Raw genomic sequence first — 17510 nt, forward strand, 5'->3', positions numbered from 1 at the left:
CCGTGGAGTCATGAGGGCTGGAAAAGCCTTTCGGAAAAGTTAATCGTAATAAGAAATAGTAAAACGATCTGAATAGAAATGCATATAGGTCATAAGATTTGAAGTCTTAGGAGATAGGTATGGAGATTAGTAATTTGCAATATTATAAAGTACAGATAAGATTTTAAAGAAAAAAAGCTCTTGAATTCCTTTACATATACAAAAGACAAGAGGTTTATAATAAAACAAAGTTTTTTTTTAATAATAAATTCATTTATATAATTAAGCATGATAGAGCATTACCAAGATTGAGAAGGATCGCAAAATTATTAACATTTGTCAATCTGTACCGCAAAAATTATGATTGTCTAGACTCTTATTTATTTTTACTATGAGTTTGTTATGTTTCCATTTTCCAATAAACACTAATTCTGTGGTCATTGTTGTTGTCGTGACGCAGTGGTTGCTGCTATTACAAATGGTTGAATTCGTAAATCAAAATGGGGTGTCAGTTTCAATAAAATTATTGACATTAAAGTAGCCGAAGTAGGTACTTATATATTTCTTCGTTAACAGTGTGTGGCTTAAGATAGGCGGATTTTTATTTATTCAGTCACTTTACAATTTCTGTACTACCAAGAACCGTTTTTTATGTCCAGTCTTGTCAAGATTATTTACTCTGTCTACCCCACAATAATTATAATTTTTAATTTATTTTCCACAACTTATGTATGTATTTATAAAATTCAAAAAATAAAAATAGACAGGTGTTTCATACATATGTAAAACCACGTATGAACAGTCGCCTGCAGAGAAACTTGACCCTCCATGGTTTGTATAAGCCTGTTCTGTTTATTTTTAGGCGACTGTACGTAACTTATGCACTAACAACGCGTAGCAAAATCGTAGCCGTGATCTCGTAGCGAGTTGTAGCATGTCGTAGCATTGTAGTGATTGGCATTCTCGTGTCTTTTACCGTTTTTTAGATGTTTTTTATTTCAGTTTATTATAAGGCCTCTCCTCTAAGAATTATTTTATCATGTAAATTTACAAACAATGCCGGCTGAGTAATCCGGAACACGTTAAACTTTTTTACCCACTCTCATATCACCTCGTAACGAATAAAAGAACCACGTTAAACTGGATGGCATTGAGCCTCAGTAACAGGTTGCTAGCCTAAAGACTAAAAGAAGAATCCCAAGTTTATGAGTTTATTTTTTCGCTTCCAGACTGACATCAAACAAAACAAGCTAATGATATTATTATAATTTAATTATTATTATGCATGACTCAGGAATTATATAATTATTTTTAATTGACAACACATAGGGCTTCTGTAATTATTATTTTATTCTTACACATTAATTTAATTGCTTGTTTGTTTTGTCATTGATATTGTACGTCCATTAGGACAGCTCACAGCGATGATCACAAATATGTAACAGCCTTTAACCTGTGTTGCACAATAAATATATTTGATTTGATTTCTTATATACAGCAAACTTATATGTTTCACACAACTTCTTGGCTACACATAAAAGTGATTATAGGTCATGCAAGTGTATTTATAAAACAGTAGAGGCGTTCAAGTGCACTAATGAAGCTTAATCTCAAATCGATGCGGTCAAGGCTTGTCGATGATCGTTGATCGAGAACTTCTATTTACCTTGTTGCTTGCGACACGTGATGCTTTCAAGGGCGAGATTGCAAATACATATATACATATACATACATATAATCACGTCTATATCCCTTGCGGGGTAGACATGAGCAACGGTCTTGAAAAGACTTAAAGACCACGAAATGATTGCAAATATTTATTATATTTCGAGGGACTTCACTTCCAGTAGGAAATTCCAGAAAAAAAGTAGCCTATGTCAAACTTAGATTGATTCTATGTTTGACGTACCGAATTTCGTTAAAATCAGTCCAATAGTTTTTGAGTTTATTCGTTATAAACATACAAAAATACAGGGCTTTAGAAAGGGGAAATTTGGTTCTCGGTCTTTTTCCTCTTGGCATTAATTCTGATAACATTATCACCTCTCTGGAGCGGAGCCTGAGTTGCGCATTTTCAGTATGATCTTTGATTTGGTAAGTCAGTTTTTTATACGAAGCGACTCCCGTCTTACCTCCATAAGCTTTGCAGGGAAAAAATTACCAGTCATGAGTCATGGCTATCCTACTGATGGCCTTTCAGCCTCGTGAATATTGTGCTCTCCCTTAGGGCATAAAGACTCGTAATCTGTATGTAATATTTTGTACTTTTTTGAGCTTGTTGGTTACTTTTAATTATTTTTATTTAAGGCAAGAGTCCATGCATTGTAAAAACTTTCCTAAAATTACACACTCTATTCAACAAAGCCTTCAAGGCTTCGAGAATAAAAGGAGCCGTCTAGTAGGTAAAAATTCATCAATCGATACTTTTACCGGAAATAGGATATTGTTTGGGTTTCATAGGTACTCGTTTAACTTTTAAATGTGTAATATACTCTTAACAGTGCAGGCAGGCAACGGCAATACTCTATTAAAAAAAATCTGAAAGAGTTTAATTTCGATTTTATCTGTAGCAATATTCAATACATTCATTTATAAAAACAAGTAGATCTCTTGTAGGAAATATCGTATAATATAACCTCCTTTCAATAAAGTATAATCAGTTAAATAGTTTAGATAAAATAACATAATGATTAATTGTTCTGAATATAGACGTACTGGCTAAAGTCCTGGTCAAGAGTACCCGCAACCGACGACCTTGCATGGATAGAGTTATGAATGTGGATGAAGCGAAAGAAGTATGCAGGGGTCGTGGCGAGTGGAAAGATGTAGTCTCTGCCTACCCCTCCGGGAAATAGGAGTGGTTTATGTATGTATACGTGTGAATATGGCTATAATGAATAGGCATAAAATTCCACAAGTTTTCCAAATCTAGTTGTTAGTTCAGAAACCTGCGATTTCCTAAGTTCATTGCTACAGGTCGAGGTAAATGCTCGAATTTATTTGTGGTGAAACTTCAGAATATACATATACAGGATGTAGCCAAATGAATCCTAATAATTATTCCTATAATATGTATGTAAATGATGTAATATATCAATCCACACAGGATTGAAACCGAAAGGAACATGGCCCTTTCAGATGAAAGAAAGAAACACAAGAAAAATCAGCTTTTAAACTTTTGTATAGAGATAATGTAATATTTTTAGATGTCAAGCCGTGTTTGAGAGTCCAGGATGCGCCTTTTGACCATGATCGTGCATCGGGTAAGTCAGGGTTTTACAAGAAGCGACTCCCATTTAACCTTTGTAGGTGAACCTAACTCATATTGGATCATATAAAAGCTGTGCTCGATAGATGTGCCTTTTCCCTTTGTCACCTTTTACGAGATCAATATGAAAGAGAATAGCACACTCTGTATTTGTGTAAAACGGAACGTCTCGCAAGGTGCTTGCCTCCGATAACGAAGTAACCTCTATGCATATTTAATTGGGAACTTGCGTGGTCCGCCAAGAGCCAATGAACTGTTCGTAGCATGTGGCTTAAGAAATTTTAAGTGAAAACTTACTTATTTTAAGCCTCTTCATTTTAACTTTGAGGTAGCTATTATTTTATCATACATAAACTGGTAATTTTGAAGTGAATAAATACACCTTATAAATGCCCTTCACTTAAGTTCAGTTATTATTTTTCAGATTACAAGTTACTCAAATTATAGTTACGGAAAAAAATAAAGAATACGATATGTATCAAGACAAGAAGCAGCCTGATGATGGAATGATGTGTTATATAAACGAAGATAAATTGACAGAAATAAAAAAGGCTCTAACACTTTTACGTTTGGGTATTAAGCAAAAAAAATTATTTATTACGCATGCAAGTTTCATATGAGAATGTGATATTTTTTTATCAGAAAGCATCATAAATAACAAAGAAAATTGAGATACAATCGTATGATTATTTTTTTCGCCCGATACGTATCTCGCGTGTGGAGTAACAGTTAGGTTTACTAGAATAACCAGTTCGCCATGACAAATAGCTGGACAGACTTGTGTATTGTAAACTTTCAATTACAATTACAACTTAGGGGGTTGACTACACTTTCGACTTAAGTCTCAATTGGTAATGTGAAAAGCCTTACAAAAGCCGAATGCCGTAAACGTAGGTACATACTATATTATAAACAAACTAGCTGTCGAGGCAAACGTTGTTTTGACATATAAATAAAATTTAAGTAATTTCTAGTTAAAAAAAATATTAACGGTGGACAACACTTATCACTAAGGGGTATGAAAAATAGATGCTGGCCGATTCTCAGACCTACTCAATATGCTCACAAAATTTAATGAGAATCGGTCATGCCGTTTTGGAGGAGTACGGGAACGGACATTGTGACACGAGAATTTTATATATAAGAACACGCTTACATGAAAGAGAGAGGGAGTCATCATTGCGTGTTCCCAGTTATGCTATTACGCTTCGGGGCCCTAGTCCGGTTTCTGACGCTTTTCTTTCCACTTTGTTTGGTCTACATCGTCTTCAGTTCTTAGACTATTGAATCAAAAAGCCGGCTTTATCAGGACGCATGGGAACCCTAGTTAGAGCGACGTCATGTTAAAGCTAATCTATGACCTACGTTTAGTAAGTCATTTCTCTATGACGCGTTTGTGACTAACTCAGTAAGACTGATCGTCTTTATTCCTTAGGGGGAAAACAAAGCCAACGGTCTCTAAAATACTGAAAGTTCTCGTTCAGCTGCAAAGCTTACTGATGGAATTGAGATTCAGATAGTGGCAGATTGCTAGCCCATCGTTTAGAACAAGAACTCCAACTCCAACTCTTCCCTCCATAAATTTCAGCATGCAATACACTGCCTCGTTCTTGAAATAAAAATAATAAACAAACATAGAAATCTTTCGCGTGTAAATGTATCATAGCATTTATGGAGTATGATTAGAAGAAAAGAAGGCTATAAATAATCTAAACGGGGTCACGTTCCCATCAATACGTCAGGTAACAATGTAGGTCAGGCTACCATAAGGGTAGATAGACAAGCAAACGTTAGCATCTCTACATAAACTCCCCTATTTTTTCTGTCTGTATGTATGCGCGAATCTCGGACATTTGTGGACGGATTTTGTTTCAGAGGGAGGTTCATATCTATAAAGGCTACCCGGGTGAAGTCGGGGTGGCTCACTAGTTGACTAACTAAAAGGTGACTAACTATGACATCTTTGGGCAAGCGCTGAATAACATATAGTTGCTTCTTACTCGACGTTTTATGTCAGGTGTAAGCGACATTTAATTACAATTTCCTTCCCGCTCGGGAAAAAGAGAAAGACTGAGAAGAAAGTAGTAGATATTAAGTAAATTCATCATCGTTTATTCATTAGTTACAGTTGGGCTTCGCTTAAGAGGACCCTGAGTCCGTCTATCGCCATTATCTTGATCCAAAAGTGGGTATGTCTTACGTTAGTACTTAGTATTTTTTAATTTGGACGTCAAAGTCTGTATTAAATTTCAAAGATTGGTCAAGCAGTTCATAAAATAAGTACCATTAAAAAAATATGTTAGGTTTGGTCAATGATAACAGTAGATTTTAACAATGTAGGTCACGTAGTCATCCTATAAACGTAATGTGTTTACTTTTCCAAGTTACGGCTGGTAATAGACGTAGTTTGTGGGCTAATCTGATTGATCGTTTAGTAAATGGGACGCGTATAAAATAGCAGAATACAAACGCTTGCATTGAATTTGCCAATACATATATGACGCCTTGACGGGGCAGTCAGAGTCAATAATCCCGTAAATACTCGTAGGCAGATCAACTGAATGTCTCTGGTGGAATTGAATACAGCTAAACCTGGCATTTCAGCCTTTTCAAGATTGTTGGCTCTGTCTACCTCGCAAGAAATTTAGACGTGACTATATGTATGTATGTGCATGCCTACTGACAGACAGTTTGCAAGTCCATCGCCTTAAAGTATAATTTTATTGTTAATGGAAAATTATTAAATATAAGGAAGGCTGTTGATAAAAATTGTAATACATCACTTTTTTTTTGCCCATTTATAATCCCAATTATTTTTAAATCAACATGAGATTATATTACAGTAATTCCCTTTAACTAAAAATATCTTTTCAATTGTCAATTCAAATTGTTCTTTAACACAAAGAGGTACAGTGTAAAATGGGCTGTTGGTTTCGTTTAAAAAATGGTGTTGTCATGGAATGTTTGTGTTCCGTCACCATGGCAACCGTATCGGAACATCTCGTGGAAATACCGCCGATTCGGTCATAGGGGCATTGATCCTTCGCTGATTCTGGTATATGGCCCAACATAAGAGTATGGAATTATTAAATTTTGAAACAATGTCGTAAGAATTTCTCGACTTATCGATCTTACAAAAAAGCAACTATTCTATTAGGCTTGTAGGGCTTAACATACATATAGTCATTATAGACATTTATATCCCTTTCGAGATAGAAAAAGCCAACTGTCTTGAAAAACTGAAAGGCTCGTTCAGCTGTTTGGCTTAATGATAGAATTGAGATTCAAATAGTGACAGATTTCTCGCCCATCGCCTTAATGAAGAATCCCAAGTTTACAATCACTTACTCGCCTTTAACGACATCCACGGGAAAGAAATGGAGTGATCCTATTCTTTTTATATTTGTACCGGGAACCACATGGCTTAACAATCTATTCTTTTATGCTTAAGAGCTTAATTAAGTAATGACAAACACGTGACCATCACGTGTTAAACCCTTTGTGTATTGTTAGGATTTTAGTTGAAATGTGAGATAAATAAATTACCTACTCAAAATGTGACTGGTACTATGTTGCTGATATTAATAGGTAATTAGTATTAAGAATTCTACTGTGTAATTGTATTAAGCATTGAAATTACCTAGGTACCTAAGTACCTAAAACCCTTTTCTCTAGGTATAAGTACTGCAAAGAAATAGGACCACTTCATTTCTTTCCCATGGATGTCGTATCTATATTATCAGTCTTCAAGACTGTTGGCTCTGTCTACTCTGCAAGGGATATATACGTGATAATATGTTTGTGTGTATGTACAGTACTGAACAAATGGTTTAAGATCGTAACGAAATGTTTTCATAAAAACTTTGCGAATTTTTATAAAAACCTAAAACGCTGCTGTAAAGTTTTTGCTACTCCCCGTTAGATGGCGACAAAAGTTTAAAATTGTTATAGGCAAAGACAAGGATCTTGAACTAAAACTTATAAAGGTATATTTTTAAAATAAGACTGGCTTTTATGGCGATTTTTAGGTATATTTGCATACATACATATAATCACTTCTTCATCCCTTACGTGGTAGACAGAGCCAAAAATCTCGCAACGACTGAAAGACCACGTTCTGCTGTAGGGCTCGATGATGGAATTGAGATTTAAAAAGTAACAGATTGGTAGCCCATCACCTAAAAGAGAATCCCAAGATTATTAGCCTATCCCTTACGACATGCATAGGACAGAGACAAAGTGATCTTAAAGTGCTGGGAACCACTCGGTACTAGGTACATATATTTATTAGCAGCCTTTGTTGCGCAGTGGCAGTATGCTTGATGCATTAATGCTTTTGCCATTTGAACTGGTGGGTATTACAAACAAAACCAAGGGTTAGACAGAAAAAATATTATAATGAGAGATTTAGAAGCTTTATAACAAAATACAACAATTTTATGCTTAGAACTTTCTTTATTCGCTTGATCAGAGCAGTTTTCACATACAAGTTACACATATGTTATTCCAAATATTATAACATACATGATAGAGCAAGTGCTATTACGATACTATGTGATATTTTAAAATACAAATCTAAGACATAAAGATTTAATTTTTTTCAAATACAACACGGAGTAAGTTCTACATTACTCAAAAGTTTTTTGTGTGTAAAATTAGCATGACGCCATATCCGATTGGAAATAGAAGTTGGTGTGATTGGTCGGTTTGACTTTTAAGTTATGTAGAATATCATTATTGAGGTAAAGAAAGATTGATATCTAAAGAAGACTAGCTTAAATATTTAAATTATGTTTATTAAAATATTATTACAGAGGAAATGTTTATTCCAAGTACAATGAGTAACATAAATATCTGTCCTCTAATCAGAAATGACACCCAACACTAACAGCGACACATTTCTATGCTCTACACTGTACGTAACGTGCTTATCATAGACACATTAATTAATGGAATTGTTGCATTGAATCCCACGACCATAGACTATTTTCCTGATATAATTTATTGCAATTATAGGTATTCCATACATCCGAATGGTTGAATTAATTTTGCCAAATCTTGTTTTCAAACATGTAACTTTAGTGCATTTCTATCAGCAGACAATCGTTACAAAATTCAATAACATTTATTTTCATTTCAATTCTATTTAACCCTTAATTTTCAGATACTTCTTTGTCAAATGGTCGAGTGACTGCGATGACATTAACTTAATAAAAAGATCAAATAAGTTAGGTAAGTATTTAGTTAGTGTTCGTATTAATTAAATTACATAATTCCATACACTACGCAGTAGGAGTGACAGATTTTTTTATTGACATATCAATTGTGAAAGTAAACTTATTATCCTAGAAAATTTCAGTAAGCATACAAAACAACCCGCGTATATGATTTTCGCACATAAAGTATATGCCATAAAGGCTATTATTATATGTAAAAAAAATCCATAGACACGCTGATTTGTAGAAGGAGAATTCCCAGAGTTAAAAGGGAGAAAATAAGTGTGAATAACTTAGTACCTACTCAACTTTACAATGTTACCATGATGAGAGATTTGCAGTTACAAAAATATAATTAAAATAACTTGTTCAACAGCCATTAAACATATCTAGAGGAATTATATTACACGACCTAAACCTATATGAATTTGTCGTTAAATGCGAGGACTACTTATATTGGCAGTTAGAAACTTTAAAACACTAATTAAAATTACAGATAAAATATAATCGAAATAAACCTGAATATTTTACAAATGCCAATAGTTGAGTACGACATTATTGTTATAATTTATCAGATATGAATATATTAATGTTATTAAATTAATTGTGAATCTTACAATAAGTGGTAGATGTGTGGTATTTTAGTTCTGCGCAAATTGTTGATTTACTAGTGAAAACATAATCATTGGTTAGAAGAACAGTAAGAAATATCAGTTACACGCACGACTATGATAATATATGTATTACAATACAGTAAGTACGTAAGAAGTGTATTGAACATTTCTTAAGATCAAATAAGTAGTCATAATTTTAGTGTTTTGCAAAATGCCACGGTGACGACTTACTTGTACACCAGCAAGATATTATTGATTTGCGTGTTTGTTTCAGAGGTTTAACAGTGAAGATTTAAAATTTCTGTTATATTCATGTTCCCTGAACTCGTGAGGGTGTACTGCGAAATATTTTTAGCCTAAACTGTTAATATGAGTTGAAATTGTTCCTTTGTAAATCAACAGGCGCAAAACTAAATTACCGGATGCAATGTGTTTAAACTATAAAAAAAAAACAACAAAATGCACTTCGCTCACATTGTAACCGCCTATAAAAATAAGGTAAATAAAATACTGCAACAGTAAACATATCCGTGCACTCTTTAAATACCATTTGTAAGCTTACTGACTAGTTTTTATAAATACATTATTTTTAAATTCATAATAACATCATCTATATTGTGGAACACAAGAGAAATATTTTTGTTGTTAAATATGTTAAATAGACTTTATTAATTAAATCATAGTATCTTGCTTCCACATACATTTGGAGAGTCAAGCAATAGTAATTTATATTACTTTTATGACGCATAACATTAAGAAAATCTTAATCGGTGTAATAAACAGCTTTGAACGACACTATGACTGTTAAGCGATTAACTGATTTTGTATGAAAATCGTGCGAAAGACCGACATGTCGCGATTTAATTTGACAGTGTGGTAGGATCTTTTATTAGGCAAAAGAAGTTAAGTTATGTACCTACATGATTACAAGCCAAAAATTGGTAACTATTAGTCACTGGGCCTCTCAGATACAATATTAAAAATTTTGATTGGTTGGATTACATTAGTGAGAAACTAGAACACTTAAAAAATATATGTGATACATATTCATGAAGGTTATTATTCTAGCAATTTTTTACGAAGAAGAATTAGGTACATATTCGGACAAGTAAAAACGCTCACACATCTAAGGTGGGTAACATCTATACTTAATTAAACCAATGCTGATGTGTGCTTATCTAATTTATGATAGTTGACAAAATTCCGAATGCTCACAGAACTAACGTTGTTTTAGAAGAGGCGGATCTAGGATTTCTACAGCGAAGAAGAAACCCTAAAATACATTATAAGACTGATCGTTTAACCGTTTCTAGGTACATGAAAAGATAACAAGTACCTATATTTGCTTGCGAAATCAATCGTAGAACATACAAAAATTTTTTAATCAAACATTTTCCACTATAACTTTGTTAGTTCTGCCATTTAGTAAAACTCTTTATCGTTCAGACTGACGCGGCACCGCCTCAGGCGCCGGGAACATATCGAACTCCTCAACTATGGTCTTCGGATGCAAAGCGCTGATGTTATTATCCATGGTATACGTCCTGGCGTGGGTTTGAGCCAATTTCTGTTGGGGTTCATTGACCAGCCAATCGTTGTCCTTAAATCTCCGTTGCTTGGCGATCTGCACGTCGCGGAGGTGGGCCAGCCTGGTCAAGTGCGATTTGATCTGCTGTTGCGTGAGTCCAGTTCGGCCGGAGAGCAACAGTTTCTTGTTGTATTCGTACGAGCCTTGCGGGTCTCGGCGTTTCCATTGGTAACTGCAAATAATTATTAAAAAATAAAAATAAAAGTGCCGTGTGGTTTTCCCGGCACCAATACAAAAAAGAATAGGACCACTCCATCTCTTTCCCATGGATGTCGTAAAAGGCGACTAAGGGATAGGCTTACAAACTTGGGATTCTTTTTAGGCGATGGGCTATCAACCTGTCACAATTTGAATCTCAATTCTATCTTAAAGCCAAATAGCTGAACGTGGCCTGTCAGTCTTTGCAAGACTGTTGGCTCTGTCTACCCCGCAAGGGATATAGACGTGATTATATGTATGTATGTATGTATCAAATGAATATATAAGTAAGTATAATTAAATCAAATTAAAACTAAAGCTAAAACTACTTATTTTTATAAGTAGTTTTAGCTTTAATTTTTTTAGAAAGAAAAAAGATACTTACAAACTAATTAATTTAAAACTAAAACTACTTATAAAAATAAAGAAAAAAGATGACTACAAACTAAAATTTAATTTATAAATTGTACAGTCCCTGCATAGCATCAACATGCGGGAGTGTGCCCAGAAGGCTGGCAGCATTGGCAATTTGAATGGCAATGCTGATTCTCTGAGCCAGATAATTTCCAGCCCTCCAGTCACGAGATACCTCAATCAGCTTTTTCGACAATTGTCGGAAAAGTATATGCCATATTGGAACATATAAGTATATTATTTAAGAATAATATTTAGTATTCTAGAATTTGTAAGTAAATTACAATGTTTGATGGTAATAGCCAATTATACTGATAGTGGAGTTCGTTGAACATGTTTTATGGGTAATTTTAAGCAGGCAGTGACGTAATTCGGAGCGCGGTGGCCCCCAAAATTTTATTGTGAGTTTTTGTTGTACGACCGAGACTTGCTGAGCCGAAGGAATGGATTAATACAGATATAGTTATATATACCTATCAGTATTTTCATCATATTCCAATGCGGTTTCAAGATTTTATGGGAAAGCCATGTTTGTCGAGATCATCGATGTGTTAAGTATGTAAGATGGATGTAACTTAAAAATCCCTTGTGGGGTAGACAGAGCCAACAGTCTTGAAAAGACTGAATGGCCACGTTTAGCTATTTGGCTTAATGATAGAATTGAGATTCAAATAGTGACAGGTTGCTAGCCCATCCTCTTAAAAAGAATCCCAAGTTTGTAAGCCTATCCCTTAGTCGCGCCTTTTACGACATCCATGAGAAAGAGATGGAGTTGTTCTATTCTTTTTTGTATTGGTGCCGGGAACCATACGGCACTTGATATATTATATATATAGACCTATACATATAATATAGTCTATACACTCTAGTTGAAAGGAACATACCCTGGGAAAGGTCTAGTGAGCCGGCGGTGTATGTTGGGCGAGCGGGACCTCTTCCTCAGCTCGTTGGGGCGCAGCCCGTGCGGGTGGGTGCGGTACGTCCGCGTCCGGTTGCTGCGCGGGCGCAGCTTCAGGGGACTCGGACGCAGGTCGAAAGACTTCGGGTTCTTGAATGAGTCTAATGGAAGCGAGCGCATTTTAAGAATGTTTAAGTGATGTTGTATAAAAGTTTTACGTTAGGAGTAGAGGACTATAACATGTGAATCAATTGATATCTAAAATGATACTGATATTGAAAAAACGACCATTAATTACTTAAGCTACCTTTTTTTACAGTTTACAGTTACCAGTTTTTTATAAGGTTTTCCTCAAGGTTCTCATGTAAGTATCCACCAAAATTCATGAGCTGGTTGGTATTTTCGATTACTGACAGCACTACCACCGATCCTTCATTCATTGCATAGTTGGTCTAATAGAGGTCTGCACTAGACTATCAATAAAGTAAGGCAGGTGATAAAGAAACCACTCACCATCGTTGATATTGTTGTCTTCCCGGCTGACACTCGGCGCGGTGATCTCGTTGAGTTTGCCCATCCGCTGCCAGCGCTTGCGCAGCTCCTTCACCTCCTTCTTGGCGACCTTGCGCAGCTTCGTCTGGCAGATGTAGCGGTGGTGCTCGAAGCAGCTGCGCGGTGCCCATCTGGAAAATAGAATGGTCATCTTAGGTTTAAAGATCTTTATTTGACTCACAAAGAATTAAATTCACTTACAATGAGCCTTAATCTAATACAAAATAATAGTAAACAAGTAACGCATTCAAGTAGTGTTAAATTTAAGTTAGTAAATCTTTACTATGTTATCCCTCTCATCTTAAGGTATTCCCAGTTGCACCTTCTTACATGCTTATTGTAGTCTTCAATCTCTTAAATTTCAAGGTAGACCATGTAGACATGGAAATTGAGATCGGTAATAAAATCGCTGTAGTGCTGCATAAAAATTATAACCGGTCTTCGATCGTATTGAAGAAGCCGGTATTTTAACTTACACTTGACCTATCATTGATTTGAGTATCAAGCAAGATACTAGGTTAACTTTTATCTATAGAAATGGTTTTATGTTAATATATAAAGAAACAAATAAATATTCTTTATTGCTCAATTATGTGTCATTGTTTATACGAGATCATATTACCGCGTATTGTAGTGGGCTAGAAAAGATGGCGGGCGCCATAAATGATGATTAAACAATAGCCTAGTCTCGTGGCCAGAAGTGGATGATATCATCGTAGGTTTTCTATGAAACCATAAATATTGGATAACATTCTGCCGCGGAATGTGGACCTGATATTAAAACGAGATCTTTAGGCTTATCTCAGTTTATTGTTATGTAAATATAGTGGCGGTTTCCTGAGTTTCAACGCTGTATCCTGTTTTGCGAGGTCATAGTTAGAACAAACATCTAATAGTCTAAAGAGAATAAAGTTGTTGGAAGGCCTATATTACAACTAAGAAATTAACCGGGAACAAGGAAACATGAGAAAGAGAAACTATTCGAAATAGCGGAAGAAGACAAATAGATGAAGATGTAATAGCAATAAATTACGTTTGTTATAAGCCAATTACTATTTTAAAGGAGTAAAAATGCTTTTGAATGTATCTTGTAAAGATGTGAAGAACGTTCTAGAAGCACATACGCTCACATAAGAACGATACTCTTTCGAAGCACATTCGAAATGATTCTAAAATTAAGCTCAAAATAAACAATATAAATTGGAGAATTCTAATTCCATGAAACTGTTATGTATAAGTAGGAAGTTCCCGTAGTTAGACCGCAGAACATAATAATACATACCAAATTCGCATTATCAATATTTGTTTAGTGTAATCGTTTCGGACAATAAGCGATTTCGTACGACCTTATTTAGGGGATATAGCGATTTTAACTTTTAGGCTTTTTATATTAAGTACTCGATGAAATAAAATGTATTTTTGTATTTTCATAAGGTGGTAATTCTATTTGAATGAATTCAATTAAATTATTTGGTGAAGATTACGGTAGAACTATCTGTTCCATTGTTTCTTTATAAGTATTTCAATTTCCATTTATCGAAATTTTTCAGTTTGTTAGAAAATGTAGTACTACTACTGCATAATTGTAGTTCACTTGGACAAATCCATAGCATGATAAAATTACGGAAAATTGGTGTAGGAGAAACTTAGACAAATTCCGAATTTCTCTTAAAACTATTATACAGTCTTTCAATTGTCTTATTATTGTATTCTTTGCTTATAATCGCTTACAAATTGAACCACAGTGTATATTTTATGGAAGATTGAATTCCACATTTTGGGGTTGCCATAATGGAAGTAGACCATTACGTTCCCGTCCCATACGCCCCATCACAAGGCACGTGCCCGTTTGGACCCGGACCACTTGCTTTGATTGTCATAGTTTACCCCGAAGTTGGGACAGCTAAGTACAAAGATATTGTTATGTTGGAAAGTTTTGAGATAGTTTGAAAGCAGATTGCTCCATTTTGCAATAATTTTAAGATAGCTAGTCTGCTATAATCTTCAGTCGAATTGAAGTCGAATCGGTTGACTGTGGTGATACAAGACAATTTCTATATTTGTCTAAATCAGAGACGCACATATGAGTAGCAGAGAAAAAAATATAAAGCTCGCGGTCCCCAGTTTTCGACGCATGCAAATAAGTTTAAGGTTAGAGAAACGAATTCGGTAACCACTGTAATAGGATCTTCCTGTTTCCTTTACTATCTCATTTTTATCTATAACAAATTATGCAAAAATGATGTTTTACCTGTACAATATGTCCGGCAGCATGGCAATGCAATGCCACTTGAGCTGCTCGGGGCTGAGCTTCTTCATCTTGGAGAAGGACTGGTAGTGCATCTGCCGCAGCTCTCCCCCCCACTTCCACGCCTTCGTGCTGAAGTCGTAAATGCCGCCAATCCAACGGCTGGCATTGGCTGGAAGTTATATTGAGAAATAAGGTAAATTTAAACGAGTAATTTACTAGGCTTATTAATACAACGGTAAATTAAAGAAAATCTCTATAAGGTAGAAGAAAGAAAAAACCTAATAGAGGTTGATGGTGACGTTGATTTTATGGACAGTGACTCGTCTGCCTAGCAGTGTCATCAATCTAATAATATATAATCATAATAACATATACACATACATACATACATATGGTCACGTCTTTATCCCTTGCGGGGTAGACAGAGCCAACAGTCTTGAAAAGACTGAATGGTCACGTTCAGCTATTTGGCTTAATGATAGAATTGAGATTCAAATAGTGACAGGTTGCTAACCCATCGCCTAAAAAAGAATCCCTAGTTTATAAGCCTATCCCTTAGTCGCCTTTTACGACATCCATGGGTAAGAGATGGAGTGGTCCTATTCTTTTTTTGTATTGGTGCCGGTAACCACACGGCACAATCGTAATAAGAAAATAGATTTTATAATTTTCAAAATTCCAGATATCATTAGATATTAAAAATAAAATAAACAAAATTACAGATTCTGCTAACAAACAAGATACTGACCCACGTCTGGGCGGTTGAGGTAGGCGCGTAGATTCCTGTCTTCCCACCGCGCCGGCACTGACAGGTTGCTGTCTCGATCCTGAAACAATTAACAAGATTTATATCACTTATTAAAAAACTTATTGAAAATATTATTGGTTGATTATAAAATAACTAGCTGTCCCGGCAAACGTTGTTTTGCCATATAAAGTAATACCTAGCTAAAAAAAAATGTTAAGGGTGGACAACCCTACCTACTGAATACGGACCTACTGAATATGCATGCAAAATTTGGTTAAAATCGGTAAAGCCGTTTCGGAGGAGTACGGAGACACGAGAATTTTATATATAAGAAGATATTATAATACCAACAAAAAGGTGAAGCAGAGTAACTGGTCGTATAAGTTTTTCATAGTTTAAAACAAAAATCGTCTCGCTTTTCTTATTTCAAAACCGTCAAACAGTTCGGTACACATGATCAATCACACAATTACTGTTTTATTTTCACTAATTTTAAGATAAAATATTAGTAGTATATCTTTATCATTGTTTGTGAACGTCAAGATTAAAGGCAGCGTGTTTGATCTCAGATTGATGCGTCTCTGTCTATCTTTACCACGAATTTGATGAAGCATTATGAACACAGATGAGTAGGTTAACATTGACATAGTTTTAAATTATATTGTTTGATCGCAAATATATTCTGAGAAAGATGTAGTTAATACTTTGGTATGTTTCGAGGCATTTCCTGTCAAACAGAAAAGTAATACTCGTACACTATATCACATTGTCGTAGGAGGCAACTAGACTTTAAAAATAAATTGCCAATTATACGTATTTATCAAGATGTAACCAAAAATTGGGTTCCTTCCACAATCTTATTAGTATTATGCAACCTGTACCGATATTTTTTATCAGTCCTTGGTAAACGTTCATAATCGATGACCATGCATCTAAAGTGTATGGGTTTATCAAATGATTATGCAAATGGAAATTGTGTTTTCTGTACAGAGGGCAACACTTAATAAAACGCAGTTAGCGTTAATTCACAACTAATTATAGGTAGGTAGGTATATAACTTGTTATGCATTTGACTGTACTCACGTAGCCAATATTTGCAGAGTTTAATAACCGTGTATTTTAACAATAAGCCTCATTAAGTTTTCCGAGAACGGCGTGTCATATTTTCATCGTTTGTGAAAGAGAGAGGCTTTGAGAAAAGTTGGCTTTGAATGCAAACTATATCTTTCCCTCCTCACAGTGTTTGGAAGGCAGAACATACATATTCACGTCCTTATCCCTTACGGGGTAGGCAGAGCCAACAGTCTCACGAAGACTGAAAGGCACGCTATTTTCCATTCCAATCTAATCCTAAATTCAGTGGTGACATCAGAACGGAATAGAAAATATTTCAGAGTGGATCAGATCAGACATAAACAATAACATTATTAAATGAAGAGTGGATACATTTTTTCGAAAATAAAAATTTTATTGTTAATCCCAGATTCATTTGATCCGTGCTACTCGTGTCAATAATAAAGGCTTATAATTAATTTAATGGTCACATTTCATTAATTAAAGCGAATGTTCAATTTAGCGTTATGGTTGAGTGAATTGCTACAAATGATAGACCGTTTCAAATAAGCTTTATGGAAACCAATAATTTTAAGGGAAATGGTTATATAAATATGGCCTAGAAAATGCAAGTTATGATTGTTTATTGTTTAGAAATAATATTACTGTTTCCTCTCGCCGTTTGTGTTCGTAAGTAGATCAAAATAAAGCATAGGTTACATTAATTTTAT

The 17510-nt window shown here is 34.9% G+C and overlaps 1 protein-coding gene across 3 annotated transcripts in view; it reads right to left on the reverse strand.

Moving 5' to 3' along the window:
• Positions 1–10453: 10453 nt before the first annotated feature.
• The window catches only part of LOC106143566 (uncharacterized), a 99818-nt gene continuing 92761 nt past the window's right edge, over positions 10454–17510 (reverse strand). For 2 of the 3 annotated variants that reach the window (XM_060945175.1, XM_060945176.1), the window contains exons 4-8: positions 15727–15805; positions 14979–15147; positions 12689–12858; positions 12162–12339; positions 10454–10837 (exon numbers count right to left, since the gene is read on the reverse strand). In XM_060945175.1, coding sequence (XP_060801158.1) covers positions 10513–10837; positions 12162–12339; positions 12689–12858; positions 14979–15147; positions 15727–15805 — 921 coding nt within the window. In that variant the 3' untranslated portion in view covers positions 10454–10512. The remainder of the gene's footprint in view (positions 10838–12161; positions 12340–12688; positions 12859–14978; positions 15148–15726; positions 15806–17510) is intronic. The other variant, XM_060945177.1, reaches the window with a different exon arrangement.

The sequence above is a fragment of the Amyelois transitella genome, chromosome 7, assembly GCF_032362555.1.
Source record: "Amyelois transitella isolate CPQ chromosome 7, ilAmyTran1.1, whole genome shotgun sequence".
Lineage (NCBI taxonomy): Eukaryota > Metazoa > Arthropoda > Insecta > Lepidoptera > Pyralidae > Amyelois > Amyelois transitella.